At 38.7% G+C, this 17,500-nt stretch overlaps 2 protein-coding genes across 20 annotated transcripts in view; one reads left to right on the forward strand and one right to left on the reverse strand.

Moving 5' to 3' along the window:
- The window catches only part of LOC113804838 (bone morphogenetic protein 1), a 41,053-nt gene extending 33,923 nt beyond the window's left edge, over positions 1-7,130 (forward strand). For both annotated transcript variants that reach the window (XM_070138224.1, XM_070138225.1), the window contains 4 exons: positions 3,226-3,479; positions 5,242-5,354; positions 5,452-5,497; positions 5,626-7,130. In XM_070138224.1, the coding sequence (XP_069994325.1) occupies positions 3,226-3,479; positions 5,242-5,354; positions 5,452-5,497; positions 5,626-6,251 (1,039 nt within the window). In that variant the 3' untranslated portion in view covers positions 6,252-7,130. The remainder of the gene's footprint in view (positions 1-3,225; positions 3,480-5,241; positions 5,355-5,451; positions 5,498-5,625) is intronic.
- A 708-nt stretch (positions 7,131-7,838) lies between these two features.
- Positions 7,839-17,500, reverse strand: part of Sin3A (SIN3 transcription regulator family member A) — a 79,948-nt gene continuing 70,286 nt past the window's right edge. For all 18 annotated transcript variants that reach the window (XM_070138223.1, XM_070138218.1, XM_070138211.1 and 15 more), the window contains 9 exons: positions 17,406-17,500; positions 16,036-16,412; positions 13,223-13,406; positions 12,562-12,707; positions 11,211-11,417; positions 10,802-10,996; positions 10,570-10,682; positions 10,200-10,359; positions 7,839-10,069 (listed from right to left, as the gene is read on the reverse strand). The exon at positions 17,406-17,500 is cut by the window's right edge and continues 143 nt beyond it. In XM_070138223.1, the coding sequence (XP_069994324.1) occupies positions 9,833-10,069; positions 10,200-10,359; positions 10,570-10,682; positions 10,802-10,996; positions 11,211-11,417; positions 12,562-12,707; positions 13,223-13,406; positions 16,036-16,412; positions 17,406-17,500 (1,714 nt within the window). In that variant the 3' untranslated portion in view covers positions 7,839-9,832. The remainder of the gene's footprint in view (positions 10,070-10,199; positions 10,360-10,569; positions 10,683-10,801; positions 10,997-11,210; positions 11,418-12,561; positions 12,708-13,222; positions 13,407-16,035; positions 16,413-17,405) is intronic.

The following is a 17,500-nucleotide window of genomic DNA, read 5'->3' on the forward strand; positions in this document are numbered from 1 at the left end:
CACACACACACACACACACACACACACACACATATATATATATCTATATCTATACACATTATATATATATATATATATATATATATATATATATATATATATATATATATATATATATATGACACGCGCGCGCGCACACACACACACACACACACACACACACACACACACACACACACACATATATATATATATATATATATATATATATATATATATATATATATATATATGAAGCATATTATTTTTTTCTTTAAACCAAAACACTGCGAATTTTCCGTGACCAATAAAAAAAATTATAACCGTACAAGAAAAGATAGGATCAAAAGATATGATTTCTGGACGTTTCGAATTCATCATGTCAATTATTTTGAGATTAATTTGTTATTCTAGTATATATATGTGTGTAGGTGTGTGTGTGTGTCTGTATGTGTTTGTGTGTTTGTGTTTGTGTGTGTGTGTGTGTGTTTGTTTGTCTGTATGTTTGTGTTTGTATCTGTGTGTGTGTGTTTGTGTCTGTGTATGTATGTGTTTGTATGTATGTGTGTGCGTGTGTATGTGTGTCTGTGTTTGTATCTGTGTATGTCTATGTGTATGTGTATATGTGTGTGTCTGTGTTTGTGTATGTGTGTGTGTGCTTCATGTTAGCAAGCTTATGAGACGCACACCAGAAAAATTCCGGATCGCAATTGCCAGTCCTGGGGTACGTGCGGTGAAAGTCATGCTGACGTTTGCGGGGGGGGGGGGGTCCTGCATAACGTCATGTCCGCTTCTTCCCTCCGCCGGGAGAAAAGTGGCCTTTGATTACCGTTAAATTGTCCCCTGATTACCATTAAAGTGTCCCCTGATTACCATTAAAGTGGCCTCTGGTTACCGTTAAAGTGGCCTTTGATTACCATTAAGGTGTCCCCTTATTACCATTAAAGTGTCCCCTGATTACCATTAAAGTGTTCCTTGATTACCATTAAAGTGTCCCCTGATTACCATTAAAGTGACCCCTGATTACCATTAAAGTGTCCTCTGATTACCATTAAAGTGTCCTTTATTACCATTAAAGCGTTCTCTGATTACCTGCAACTTCCACACTTTTCACCTTCTGCTCGAGAGGCAAGTCTCAGCTCCTCGGTATTTCCTGGACTTTCACGGCCCGTTATGAAGCACGTGGTGTGATATTTTGAGCCTTATTGCTTTGGTTATTATTGAAAGACTAGTTGCGAAAGATAGGAAAGCACGGCGAAAGTCTGTGAGCCCCAGCGGTTGGCGGATAGTGTGATATCTGAACAATAGATGGCGCTGTTTGAAGGTTTGGGCCACATTTTTTCAACGGTATGTGTGATTTGAACAATAGATGGCGCTGTATGATGTTTTGGCCCTCCTTTTTTTTCTTTCTTTCTTTTCTTTTTTTATACGGTATGATACTTGCTTTCCTATTTTTTTTATGTCGTCTTTGGTTATTATCAAAGACTATATACGAAAGATAGGAAAGCATGGCGAAAGTCTGTGAGCCCCAGCGGTTGGCGGATAGTGTGATATCTGAACAATAGATGGCGCTATATGAAGGTTTGGGCCTCACTGTTTTTTCTTTTTTCTTTTTATATGGTGTGATACTTGCTTTCCTATCTTATGTAGTCTTTGGTTATTATCAAAGACTTTATACGAAAGATAGGAAAGCATGGCAAAAGTCGGTGAGCCTCAGCGGTTGGCGGATAGTGTGATATCCGAACAATAGATGGCACTGTTTTGAGCCTCATTTTTTTTAACGGTGTGTGTGATATCTGACCAATAGATGGCGCTGTATGGTTTTAAGCCTTTGTTTTACGATGTGATACTTGCTTTCCTGTCTTTCTTATTTAGTCTGGTTATTATCGAAGACTACGATAGGAAAGCATGGCAAAAGTCCATGAGCCCCAACAGTTGACGGATAGTGTGATATCTGAACAATAGATGACGCTGTACGAAGTTTTCTGCGTCATATTTTTTTTAAAGGTGTGATACTTGCTTTCCTATCTTTCTTATATAGTCTTTGGTTATTATCTGTGCTGCCGCTTCAGTTCTTGCGCGTTGGCCTTTTCTTTTTTTTATTTTTCAAAGGGAGGAGTGGAGGTTGGGAGTGTCATGAGGCGCGTGGGATGCGAACCGACGGCAGCCTGTCTGACATTACGGAATATGCGCGAAAAGGCGGCCGTTAAAATTGGAGAAAATAATAGAAATAAACATTAGAAGATCTGATGTCCATTGCGTTAGAAAGCGGCTTTTCCATAGCTATTTGACCTCGAACTGAGAACTTTCACGGTGCTTGTGTGTGTGTGTGTGTGTGTGTGTGTGTGTGTGTGTGTGTGTGTGTGTGTGTGTGTGTGTGTGTGTGTGTGTGTGTGTGCGTGTGTGTGTGCATATCTCTATCAGTCTGTAAATATATATGTATGTATTTATGCATGTATACATACATTTGTAACTATGTATGTATTTTTACGCCAAGACACACATGCGCGTATGTGTGTGTGCGCGTGTATGGATGTGCACGTGTCTTTATTTTTACCCACGCTCCCTTGGCCCTTCCCCCGCGAGTAGAAACTTCATCGCCAGCTGTTACATCGCCTGGGGGGGGGGGGGGGACACGTCGTTCATCTTGCTCGCTGCATGAGGAAAGTATCAGATGAACATAAAAGGAAGTTTCTGCGCTTCTGGTACCTAGCTCGGCCGTGGACGTGATGAAGGGAGATTTCCATTCCGTCTGACCCCGACCAACCGACTTCGAGATCCCGACTTTGTATTGCAGATCCGTCTCGGATTTTTACTCTCCTTGCCGAACCGTCTTTTGGTTGAAGGCTTTTGTCCGGTCGGGTTCCTCTGTGAGAAGGGGATTTTAAGCCTTACAGTGCCATGCTTGACTATCAGCCTCTTAAAAGTAGTGTGTTACTTCCTGATCTTCCTGTCCTTTGTGTTCGCGTGTGTGAGCGTGTGAGAGAGTGAAAGAAAGACAAAAAGAGAGAGAGAAAGAAAGAAAGAGAAAGAGAGAGGGAGAGAGAGACAGAGAAACAGAGAGAGAGAGAGAAAGAAAGACAAAAAGAGAGAGAGACAGACAGACAGAGAAACAGAGAGAGAAAAAGAAAGAAAGGAAGAGAGAGAGAGAGAAAGATAAATAAAATCTCAACGTGTCTGTATCACGATCTCCGCTCACCCACGTAACCCCCCCCCCTTCCCCCCCACCCTCCCCCTCTCCTGCAGATGCTACAGCCACATCGGGCGCGTGGGCGGACCTCAGCCGGTGTCCCTGGGCTTCTTCTGCGTGCGCTGGTGGGACCAAGGCACCATCTACCACGAGCTGCTCCACTCCCTCGGGTTCTTCCACGAGCACAACCGCCCCGACCGCGACAACTACGTGGAGATCCTGTGGGACAACATCTCATCGGGCCAGGACAAGAACTTCCGGAAGAGGTCCTACTCCACCGTTGAGCTCGTCGACCTGCCTTATGATTTCGGTGAGGAGGGGGGGGGGATGGGGGATGGGTAGGGGGGAGGACACATGCAGGCACTTACATACACACTCATACATACACATATACACACACACGTACGCACTCATACGCTCACATACGAACACACACACACACATACACATACATATACACACACATGTATGTATATATATATATATATATATATATATATATATATATATATATATATATATATATATATATATATATGTATATATGTATGTATGCATATGTAGACGTATGTATGTATGTATGTATGCATATGTAGACGTATGTCTGTGTAGAAGTATCCATATGTGGATGTATATCTATGTAGACATATCTCTGTAGCCGTATGATTAGGTAGGCGGATGCAAATGTAGACATATATGCTTATGTAGATGGATGTCTACGTAGATTGATGCATATGTAGACGTATGCTAATGTAGCTGGATGCATATATAACTGGATCCATATGTAGACAGATGTTTATGTAGATAGATGGGTATGTAAACGGATCTCTTTGTAGATGGATGCACATATAGACGGAAGCCTATGTAGATGGATGTGTATGCATTATGTAGACGGATGTCTGTGTAGACACACGCATGTAGAGATGGATGCATATACATGGATGCTTATGTAAAAGGATGCATGTGTTAATGGATGTAGATGGATGCATACCCATGGATATATATGTAGACGGATACCTATATAAACAGATGCTTATGTAGACTGATATCTATGTAGATGGATGCTTATGTGGACTTATGTCTATGTAGACAAATTCTTCTGTAAAAAGATGTCTGTAGAAGGATGTCTGTGTAGACAGATTCCTACGAAGGTGGATGCATATGTAGACAGGTGTCTATGTTGTTGGATGCTTATGTAGATTGATGTCTATGTAGACATATGCTTATGTAAACAGATGTCTTTGTAGATGCCTATGAAGATGGATGCGTATGTAGCCCAGACAGATGTCTTTTTAGACGGATGCTTATGTAGACAGAAGCATATGTAGATGAATGCTTATGTAGACAGATATGTAGATGAATGTGTGTAGACAGATGCTTATGTAGATGGGTGCATGTGTAGACGGATGCTTATGTAGACAAATATATATCAACTCGTGTATGTATGCCGGTATATGTGTGTGTGTGTGTGTGTATTTTTAATATATAATATAAAATGTATGTATTTGTGAATATGTACACACACATGCACATATTTTTTTCCAAATCGATCTCACTTGTTAGATATTCAGCATTGCTCCTACAAGAGAGAAATTCTTTCCGGCTTTCGCCATGTAGTTAGTATGGGTACTAGATACATCAAGAACCGGTCCGACGTAGTACATGAATCATATGTATAAATACAAAATATTTATATGTTTGTTTTCCTTTTTTGTGTGCCGATAATACTCACTTAGGAACAGGAGATGTACACGCTCTTACTATGAAAGTCGGTTATAACTAAAAAGAACGATTTTATGGTTAATTTTACGATTTAACGGCTCGAAACAAGGGTACCAATTGTGATGGGTGTTGGTTTCTTTTTCGTGAAATTATGTTTACATTGATTCGTCTTCAAAGCAGACCACACTTCCAGCCAAAAGTCAAGTGAGAATATAGAGGACTTACCCCACTCTGCCCACTTGCTAGATTACTCGAACTTCCTGTCCATTTTATTTATGTCTGAGTGTCTGTTTATACAAAAAAAAACAAGCTTGATTTATTGTATTTATGCGTGTAACCCTTTTCTTCAGATTCGGTGATGCACTACAACCCTTACGCCTTTTCCAAGTGGTACTTTTTGGCCCCAACCATCAAGTCCAGGGCCAAGGGGGCGAGTTTTAAAAGGGCGAAGAAACCTACCACAGTATGTACAATAGTGTTCATCTTGAGTTTAGCAACTTGATATGTGTTTATAGAACGTTTGTTCAAATGTTTTCCACTAATGATCGTTGCCTTTTCAGAGTGACTACAACAAGTTAAACCGACTATATAGATGTCAACGAGAGGGTAAGACAGTCTGCTTGTACTTAGGCCTGCAGTTTATTTTTTTTTTATCCGTATTTGATCAAATGCAGACATTAGACTTTGTGTAGTAATTAACTTATCTTTACCGTTCTCCTTATTCGGCCCATCAGGTCGGTTTCATCATTCCCATCTCGGCTACTCCGGTCCCTCTCCCCGCTGGTTTCAAGAAAATGGTTTCAACATCTCGGCTATTGTCCCGCCCCCTCCGCCACGCGACGCCTACCGCAGGAGGATCCGCGCTGGTTCCAAAAGGCTCCAGGCGAGGGCCAAGGTAGCGCGGTCCCAGCATCCAGCGTCTGATTCGTGGATCCAGGGTTTCGCTTCCCTTCCGTGGTTCAGGAATCGCAGTCCTACCCCAGTCCCCCCGATTCTGACACTCGGCAAAAGATTCGGTGCCCCTGCGTCAGCGCCAGTATTTCGGGATCCAGGTTCCGAGCTCAACAGGACTACTACAAGCTACACGAAAAACAGCACAATGGCCCAGACAGTCACGGTTAAACCCCAGATGTCAGAGTCTTCTGAAAACCCTCACTTCTTGCATGATCGTGATCTTGCAGACGATAAAAACAATACTGCATCCCCGGAGCTAACTGCAGCCCCACCTGTCCCGGTAAAGTCCCCCGAGCCCACAGTGGATAGAATGCCAAACCTAGCCACTGCACCTTTGGGGTCAATCGCGAGGCAAGATCCCCAAAAGCTGGATGCAAGTACTAGGTCTCCTCCAGCGAGACATTGAAGCGTTTCCAGAAATCGACCCTGATGAACTGTTTCTTCAAATGAAAATTTATTAAGCTGTCTTCGTTTTTGGGATAGTTCATCCTGGTCACGAATCCTTCGCCAAAATTGACAATTGCCACATTATTGTCTGGTTTTAACGGGTAAAAGTTGTGACATCTGAATATGTACATTTATAATGATAAAATGTACAGTGTGTCATACCGGTGGTTTACATTCAAATTGTCCAGGGAACTTCAGTTGACATCGGCCTCAGAATCGTTGCTGAACAATTTCCAGCAATTGAAACTGTTAATGTGTAAGTGGTCATGTATAGTTTACTACATTCATATTTCACCCTGTAGATAACTCATTGCAGTCAGATTTGTTACGCGTTGATCTTATTGTTATTAATTTAATCATTTTACAATCTACAAACTTTTAGCTCTTAAAAAAGGTCCAGGTAAATGATCTACCTTTACTAAATGGCCTTAACAGGTAGGTATTCATAGTTGCCATATATACAGCCTTATATTTACATGTGGTATCGCTGGCGTCGTTTGCCCGGAGTCTGTGTCTTTCGGCAGACGTCCAGCTTGCTCGAAGTCCATGGCTCTCGACTCGTTTCAGGCCATGGACCACAAGACCAATTGAAAGATTTGTCTACTGTGTCATTTTAGTAATTTTAAGTTACCAAGAACATTTTTGTTTGAATTACATTTCAAAAAAGAGAAACTTGATTTATATATCAATAGCCTATGGCCATAGTATTGTGAATTTGGAACATTTTAGAAACTTCAGCTTGCCATCTTATTTCTTACATAAGAATAATACAATAAAATGAGTGACTAATGGATATTTTCATATTTGTACTATTTTAAATAAATAAACATGTATCAAATTTGCTTATTTACCAAATGCAATGGATGTCTTGTACTCATCCTAGACCACAAGGTAAGTCCCAGGGATGGTATTCACGAAAGAGAAATAGACAAAAACTGCCTGTCACGTATTTTCGTGGGCAGTCATTGACAAATTTGTTGAGTCAAAGACAGATGAAAACTTTCACACCTCAGTAATGACAAATACGACTTTGGATGCCCGTACTGAATTGTTGGCAACCATTAACTGAACCATTTTCTACACATTTTCAACAATTCTCTATATGTAAGTTTCACGCCTGATGCAGTGACAACCCATGGGTGCCCAAATTAATTAAAATATATGTGTAACACTGTCATTATAGGAGTAAGATTTATTGCAATATCTAGTCTACCATAGTGTTGCAATCAAGTCATTTTCACAGAATCTATAACAATGTAAATATTTGTTCTATTACTAGATTTAACTTTGAGATGTGGCAAAGGCGCAAATCATAGACAAAATCCGAAAGAACAGCCATAGACCTTTCGTGAATACCTCCCCAGTAGCTTAAATGAACGTTTTGAGATAAAAGGTATACCAGATACCTATACAGACTTCATGTACTGCTAAAGTACCTGGATAACTCTAAGGAACTTCATATATATACTTTGTCTAGACGAAATCTATCTTCAAAGGAAAACATACTTCGGTTAGTTCACTAATCAGGTCAAATGAAATGAACATGTCTGTTTCAATAGAATGTAAAAAGATTTATTGTTTTCAATATGTCTATTACAAACACTTTCTGTGATTGACACGAGGGATAGAAAAGAAATATTTCTCTAAATACACGGAAGTCACCAACTTAGGTGTGCTGTATTTCCTTCTATACTTGTACTACAAAAAATAATTTGACATGTGTTGATTAAAGGAGATATTCTGGACAGTATCCTCTTCCCGTGGCACAATATTCAACATGGCATGTTTGGAGTGAAAAGCAGTAAATGCTTGTCCTTGAATATTACAATAGAGGAAATGGAATTGCATGTTAAAAATGCAGAAAATATATATTAAATGACTGGCTCTCACCATTATTTAAGTAAGAGAAAATCATACAGTCTGTTTTGGTGCAGGAACATGTTCACAACACAAATGTAATGACTGTACAACTGACACAAACATTATTAAAAAATTAATTCAAATATATTCAAATTAGAATTAGACTCCAATTTTAACAAATTCAGATGTGGTTCCTCTGGCTCTTTCTTCAGCTGCCAGACACCACCTTTCACAACCTCTCGGATTGCCCTTGTACCACCCTACCTGGCAGTGGTTTCAGCAGTGCCTCCAGATGAAACCCATTTAAATTTTGTGTGTATTTTGTGTTGCAATGCCCCATCCTTGGCAACAGGATACCCTCTTTCAGACAAAATCTGGCAGTACGCACACCCGCGCCGGCTTGACTTCTTAAAGCTAAACAGTGTCATCTAGGCCGCGGCAGTTTTTTGAGACGTCCAGAGTTCGAGAGGAGATGAGGGGTTCATGGTGACCTAAAACTATAATAGGACTCTACATTATGTATTTTTTGGGGAGGGAGAAAGTGGGGAGAAAAAAAGACAAAGAAAATAAAGTTTCTGAATACTGTTTCTTTATAGAACCGTAGAATATGAAAATATGCTTGTGTACATGTGTTCTGTAACTTTAGATGTGTGTGGTGTGGGAAGGAAGCTGTAGAATACTTATAAAATACTTTACACATTTATGTATAACTTCTTGCCTCTTGACTTTATCTCATTGAATTACTATGGCTGCCAAGAAGCCACTGATAATTCATATCCCTGATTACATATATATTTATATATATACACTGTATATATATATATATCTGGTAATAAATAACCAATTAATAGTTATTTCCTATTCAGCTCAAGGAAAATCATTTGGCCTGTGAAGAGCCCACAACAATTTGCCACTGCCACCCACATCTCCCCTCAATCCCGTCTTATACAAGGAAACATCATTATTAACAAAAACATTATCAGATCATCTGTACAACTATAAATTATAATTATCATTCACTTGTACAACTGGCTCACTCAGGAGTCCACTCTCTCGGTCCCAGCAACAGTACATTAGAAAGGAGTTGTTGCAAAATTTAGTAGCAAGTTTGTGCTGTGGAGACCATGCAGTGCAACGGATGGTGAATGGGGCAGTCCCTTGAGGGCAGATTCTTGTCACTGGGATGCTTCAATGCTGCAGCTCGCATTTACATTTTAATACTACATTGTACTGACAGGCATTCGTGAGGCACATCAATTGATTTTTTTCTTTTATTTTTTACTTTTTTTCTTTTTTCTGCATCATAACTCGAAATGTTTTGGTCTTCTCCAGTCTTGCAACTTCCACAGGAATCACTCATAATAACTGATGCATTATGATGCATAATATACAGAACACATGCTCAACACTTCATTGCAACCTGAGACAGTGTATTATTCAATCTGTCTCTTCCCACCCCAACACCACTCCTTGCCTCCGTGCTGCGACTTGCGGTCCACACCACCATCCCTGCTACAATCTTGTACTTTGAGGTGACGTCCACACACCTTTGCTCTTAGAGCAAAGTTAAAAGTCACAGCTCACAGTGTGGGATTTTGATCCTCCACTGACACTCATTCTGCCCGCCCTTTTAATCAGTCTGACAATGGCTGAGTGAGGCGGTGAGGTGAACACCACATGTTATGACCCACCACTCTCTTCCAGTTCACACTTGTACTTGTTGTAGGGTGCAAATGGGGGTCGGGAAGGATCGTCAATGCGCACTACTCTCGTGCAATTTGGCCGCAACCCATCTGTGTGCCCCAGGAACCAGTCAGTAGCAGCTCGTTGATCTGCTTCTGATACATGTCTTGTGCACCAATCACTGTGCCAGGAAACAAGGCCACTGCGCATCCTTCGACTAACGTGTTCATGACTCTGAAATTTGGAAAACAGATAACATATATTAGAGAGTTATTGCATTACTAAATAAGTAAAAGGAGTTTGATTTGTAGACCAACAACTGTACTACAAAAGAAAAAATGGAAATTATGTAAAAAGAACTCACCTGTTTTGCTCTCTTGAGTGCTTGCTTCTTGTACATGTAGGAATCACTGTTCACTACAAATACCATTTTGAAGGAGGAGAGGTTGAACTTGCACTGAGTGTTGTCCACAATATCCATATCAGGACACACAGGAGGTTTTACATCTTCAGCACAGCTATCCCTGCAAAACATGTTCGACCATCTTATTTACTTCATATTTTGGGGGATACGAATAACATCCATATAAATATACATATAACTGACAGTTTTCATACCATACTAGTTAGAGATGATTGAAAATAAATAGACTGAACTAGATCTATTGTCTTATGGACATTATCATCACAGTTGAAAAAGAACACATTCTTCTTCCATGAAAGGGTACACATACTTTTCTACTTCCTGATTGGTCTGTCTTGCTGCTGTCAGTTTTCTCCAAGATCGAAGATTACGTGGGAGAAATACTGGTTTTCTGGAGAGCTGAGCCTGCATGGCAGGAGACATCTGGGAAAAGAAACCAATATATCATATCACAAATACCTATACTGAATTTCCCATTATATAGACAAAATATATTTCATTTATGTGACCATCAGCTAACGGCACAAGTGAGGCATACTAACCTGAGGTGCGACGGAAGAAACATATTTTTCAACATAGGCACTCCATCTTTCCACCTCAGCGACAGCAGGTGGAATTGTAGAGGAAGGAACTGTGGTGTTATGACTAACTGCTGAGCCTGCGCTGCCTCCACTGTCATTCTCCTCCTCAATCTCTGTGTCTATCAGTTCTATTGTCATTCTACAATTTCTTTTGTACTGTGGAAAGGAATAGATACAGAAGTTACTAACTGATAAATATAAATTGTAATATCTATCCTCACAGATGAAAAGAAAGATTATAAAGAATGAAAAAGGAATCACAGTTATTTCCACAAGACCTCCAAGCACCTTATGCATAAGCTATAGAAAAAAATTATCCAGACTTTATCCCAACAAAGGTTTTGAATAAGACGAAATAATAAATAATTACAGTGTAAATTTTGAAGCAATTCTCATCTTGTAATAAGCGCTCTGACTTCTTCTGATAGGCCTGTTCTGCTGCGAGCCGTCTGTGTGCAGAGGCTAAAGGTCCGCCAGCAGCACCTTTCTTTGCCTCACTCAGGTACATGGCGGTGCACTGGACTGGGGGGTCGTCACACACCAGGTGTTGTAACTGCCTTACAGCACTAGTAACCACCTGAAAAGTAAGAAATAAAATGGGTTAAGTCCTCTTCAATTTTCCTTTTATTCTATTTAAATAAACCTACAAAAAAGATAAAAGAAAGAAAGAAAGAAAGAAAGAAAAAAACGCTTAACAGAGCAGCCTGCCTAGAGTCCGCTGTACGCCATCTTCATTTCTTTTTCAAATTGCATATAAAATCTGAAAGTTGGGTCAAGCTGTTACTATCGACTTGTTAAAGATGGAGCAGTCCTGAAGATTTTACTGTTTTTTTATTGTCACAATAAAAGAAATTTAAAAACCAGATTAATTTCTTTTAAAAGACAACTTGAAAATAAAAAAACAATGTCTTGTACAAGTCAAAATTAAAATATTATAAATCAAAATACCAATATGCTTAGAGAGGTCTGTGCACACACTTATCTTTCTAAAAGCTCAAAGATAGAGTGAATTTACACACACAATGAATGTTTCACTTCAATGTGTGTGCTTTGCAAAAACAATGTTATATGAGAATTTAGTCAAAATCCATAGAAAAAAATGTTCAACAGGCCATTGCTTGCTATTCATGGGAAATAAATTACTCATACTAACTGGGCCATATTGATGTGAACAGTTTTCTGCCCTAAATGTTTTCTTGGGTGAGTGCATATTCAGTATCTTTTTTGGGACATTTTAGCGGCTGTAGAGGTAAATCCCAGTATAAAGGACACAAAATTTCTGAACCCAAAATTTTAGCTAGATACCTGAAAAACAGGTGGTTCCATGCACTGCCTTTACTTGCCTCAAATAACTGAACATTATATACAGATGTTGGGTAAGAATGGCAGGGTTAACATTCAAGAGGTGACAAGGGAGAATAATCCCATCTGGAATCCCTTACGCTGCCCCCCAAAGGATATTTGTGGTAAGAGGGAATATACTACATAAAGTACATTTATTAAATGTTCAGTAAGCCAATTTAACTTTTGATTTATTTCATCAGCATTATCATAACCACCACCACAACAATAATAACAGTAACAATAATAAATCAAAATTTAGCGCTTTTTTCTCTTTGAGACTTTATTCAAATTATGTACAAGAATAACATAATGCCCTCATTCTAAATATTCAGTCGCCAATAACCTCGTCACAGAGAAAAACAGCATATGACACTTACTTTATCCATGGTGAAGCCTGTGTACGCATGGATTCCGAACATCTCCCTCAAAGTATCTTCATACGCTGTTGGTTCCAAATTACCATCAAGGACATTCTTGATCATGTCCAGTAAGGCAGGGTAGTAATCTTCAACAGCAATCTCATCTGGAACAATTGAATATACAATAAATAAGCCAAATAAAAAATTCAACCAAGGGTATTTCATTATATCTTACACATACGATTCTGATCAACTAATTTCCATGGTTTCGAACAGTGGTTCCCAATCTTTTTCATCCTGTGGCCCCTGACCAATAAATAATAATCTCAATGGTCCCACTCAATTCCTTCTCTTTTCAGATTCAGTTATTACAACTTATGAATAGTCAATGGTGTCAATAGCTACAAGACACGAAAACTTTATGGAAAGATTCCAATTTATTGATATGGGAGAGATAATTACATATAGGTACTGTAAGAGATAAAATTCAGTTTAATTCTATATCAAAATTTTCATTTTGCTCCATGGCCACCAAAAAAGGAGGCCATGACCCACCCCTGAGTCTGGAACCCCTGCTTTAGAACATGGCAACTAATAGACAAAGAAAAGAAAAAAAAGAAGAAGAAGAATGCAAAAAGTATATTACACAAACATATCAAAATTTCCAACCACTACTTACTTTTGGGTTTGAGTCTGAGGGCGACAGCAGTAGCTTCTTTACGGTCTTTCCTATCCTTAGCTTCTTCAGCAGCTATTCGCACTGCATGTTCGTACATAGTGGTAAGACGGCAGCAGAGAATTTGGTGTAAGCGGAGGAACAGGTACCAGTTGTTGTTGCACATGAATAATCTGTACTCGTCATCCTGGGAAAATGATGTCAAATTAGTAAAACTTTTTACGTGAATACAAAATGAGAAGACTGTATCTCTACAATCACTTACAGCTTTATCACATAGACTAATTCATTATCAAAATTCAAGAATTTTCGTGTATGAAGGAAAAAGTTATTTCTGTTGAAAAATCACTGCATCCCATTCAGACCTGTGAACAGTAAGCTGATCTAGCTTTAAGGGTATTTGCCGGTTTTTAATCATTTCTTCATTAATCATTTCTTTCTGTGCTTAAAAACTTCCCTTTTTACAATAATTGTTTCAGTTATCCAAAATTCTTTACAATATGTCTATCTCTATTTATTATTTGCATGTGCCCCAACTGCTTCCCTTTAAACACTTCCCTCCAAAGCCTGTGTTTTCTCGTGGCTGGAGTCTGAGACCAAAGCTTGCCACAGGCATTGCATACAGTGTGCGCCATTCACAAGAAAATTTTGAACCATGTGAATTATATATTTTCCCCACTGTCTCCAATTTGGCCGTGCCACATTTAATCTTTCGAGAAAAGTAAGACTTTAATAAGCCTACCTCTTTAAGGCTGTATCTCCGTTCTCCTCAACAGTCGCAAACTAGAGCAAACAAGCACAGTACTGTTTCCTGCATATAAAACAAAGCAGCAAGTACGGCATGGATACTTGCCACCAAGCATATGGATCTGGTGCTTCATGGCAATAATAAACACCACCAGGATTCATGGGCTTAATCAGCTCACAGCCATATGCGTATGCAAGCCCCATCACTCCCTAGATTAGACACCATTACAGTCAAATTTCATGTTCAGATAATCTACAGTCATCCTGCACCTGCACACATCTATATACCTCATCTCACTGGTGTCCAAAACAGATTAACGCTATGAATGGCACATTATTTCATCTACTTACACTGTGACAGAAGGGTGATATTAACTTTCTAATTCTATGACATGATTTTCATATAATGCACGGATTTTATAAACAATGTGTAATATAATTTTCCAAATCAAAATTCATTTCTTATTCCAACCCATCCCCCATCCCCCATTTTTGGCATTAGGTATATAAAATTAAAATGAATTGTCAGGTCTGCTCAGGTCTGAATGGGGGTATATAACAATTTTAATATTCATACCGAAAGGCTATATCCTACCAAAATCAGAAGACATCAAAATGATTGACATCATCCAAGTAACTTCATTATCATAACCATAAACACATTTCCAGATATAAGAACCAATAAAAATCTTGGCATATAAGCATATGACTGACTGGTACATCTAAAACGTGAGCTAATACATCAAAGTCTTCTATTATATACTTTCTAATTATGCAATATATGTGACAAAATAAAAAACAAAATTCATATGAGAGAAGATGGGGGAGAGCTACAGAATAAAAAGAATGATAGAGAGAAGGAATAAAAGAAACAAGGATTGGAAAAAAGATCCAGAAGAAGGAGAGGTAGGCCTATAGCTGGCATGAGGAAAAGGAGTAAAAAGAGATCTCAAATAACACTAAGCATTGTTCTTTGTGAAAGGAAAGCCGCATCTTTTCAACCATTCATATGAGCACAACTCCAATAACTCCAGATCTTCAAGAAACTTGTTTTGCCTCATACAGAGTCAGTAATGACATAGGCTCACACACCTATAAACCATCAGCCTTGCTTCTAATTCCAAGATATGTACATGTGTGTACATGTGCCTCAATCACGAATGATAAGACTAGCACCACATACCACAAATTCTTATTCATGTAAATTTTCTGAAGAGCTACTCATATTTCGATTTATCAGTACTTGTGATACTATGGGTACAGGACATGATCTGAGTTAAATTACCGGGGCTGACAGCCTAAAAGTCAGGAGTGCAGCCACCTTCACGAAATGCATTGGAAAGGGTGTCATACCACTTTCTCTTAAAACATTTTGAATGTAAGAATATGATGCAGATATCTTACAATTATCATATATTAGATCAACACGTCTGACTTTGATCTACACACAATTATCTTTGAGCTTTTTATTTCCTCAATGCTCTTGGGTGTTAAGATCTAATGATAGCCTGAGCCAAGATATCAAGACTGTTTTGAAACTGAGTGGCTTCAACTACATTCTGAAAGGCATGCAAAAAAAAGTAGGAAAAGGTTGTCTTTAGAGAGACAACCTTCAAAAGTTGGCTGAAGACTTTTTTTCACACCTATGTTAACAAAGTTCTTGGGAACCATGGCCCTCTGTACTAAAAATGGGCAACCTCACAAATGAGTGTAATAAGCCCAGCTTTATCTAGCGCGGTGGTTTAGGCCCTAGATGCAACAGGTCTTTTCTATTCAGGAAACATGAATTTAACAAAAATGGTGTCTGTGACAGTATCTATTCGATGAATTGTAATGTCAACTTTATATAATTGTTGGTATTCATTATTGCTGCCTACATCTTCAGTTACTCAAATAATACTGACAATAGTTCCCTATGAATCTGGACGCACTGTTGTCCACTCGGCTGACCACATGCATTCCAAGGCCCAATAATTTCTGGATTCACAAGCTGCAACTACACACCACATCAAGCCATATTTCTGCTCGTTAAAAATTCTTTTGTCACCAAGAAACAAATTCCAACTTACCGACTGAGGGTTTCCATTACCGTTGGTCCCAGGCTCCTCCTTGATGTCTGGTTTCTCGTCATCTACTTCTGTCTTTATGCTAACTTTTTCATCCTCTGTTGCATCACCATTAAGAGCAGCTTTACTCTTATTATCATCTTTGGTTTTATTGTTATTGTTGTTATTGTTATTATTCCCACTTTCTCTCACACTTTTTGTGTCTCCTTCTTTTTCTGGATCTGTCCCTCTACTTCTACTTTTTCTCTTATTGGAATTATTGTTAGTGGTGGCACATGAGGTGGAAGAGGTTTGTTTGCACTCTCGTTCTCGCAGATCTCGGCGGCCTGTATTTTCACACTTTCCATCACTCTTGTTGTCTTCCTCTTCCTCTTCTTCATCTGTAGGATATGAAGTATGACTTTAATATATCTAACATAATATTAAAGACCTCCATAAAAAAAAAACATTTATACAATATCCTTGTGCTAAAATCAAAGGTGCTTAGGGCACAGAAATTGATGAAAATATGGTTGTTAGTATATCATCTACAAAAGTAAAGTTTAAGTCAATCTCTAAGGTTTACTGCATTAATCTATGTGATATCAGGAACTTAGACGTTTTTGTTCAAAATCCTTATAGTAAAAACTTCATATTTTGCTTGATATCAAATGAAACTACGCATTAAATGGGTCAAATGAGTTTGTTGTCCTAGTACCCTAAGACAACAAACTTTTAGTGACTGCTTAATTACCTGAATTGGTTTGCAGAATATAACATACAATATCAAAACTATACCAACATTTTACTTGCATGCAATATGGGCAAATAACATCTTTTTGTTTATAGACACAACATTTGTCAGAACTGCAGTAATGTGAAAATAGGCTTACTGTTGCTGCTTATGCAAGTCTATCAAGGATACTCATAATCAGCAATTAAAATCATATCAGGATTAATGACAAAGGCTAGAGATGAAAGCCCTGGATCTGTTACACTGTCAGACTAAATGAAGAGCAGCAGCAGCATTTGACACATTATAAACGGAAAAAAACTGATCAGACAATTTATTGCCTGAAACTAACTTGAAGGCATGAAATTTAAAATATTTCTCTGTTACGGGTTACACTTACTCCTAGTGATAGATTACACTTTTAGAAGGAATAAAACAATCATGCTTATTATAGCAAGGAAACCTATCCAACAAAATGACTCGAAAAATTACAGAATGCAACATGTACCAGTAAAAGGGTAGTGACACGGAAGCACGCTACTTATATCAACACTCGAAGATCAAAAGCTAACAGTTTCAAGCCTAATGTTACAATACATTACATCGACGGCAAGGGAAGACCACATTTGTATTACACACACCCATTCCAGCAACTACCAACCTTCCATGTCCTTCTCATCGTCAGACATTTCCTGCCTTGTGTGGAACAAGAGGTCTGGCAAAAAGTGTCTGACTATCTGCTTAATCTTAAGCTTG

The sequence above is a fragment of the Penaeus vannamei genome, chromosome 24 (genome assembly GCF_042767895.1).
Source record: "Penaeus vannamei isolate JL-2024 chromosome 24, ASM4276789v1, whole genome shotgun sequence".
NCBI classification, from domain to species: domain Eukaryota; kingdom Metazoa; phylum Arthropoda; class Malacostraca; order Decapoda; family Penaeidae; genus Penaeus; species Penaeus vannamei.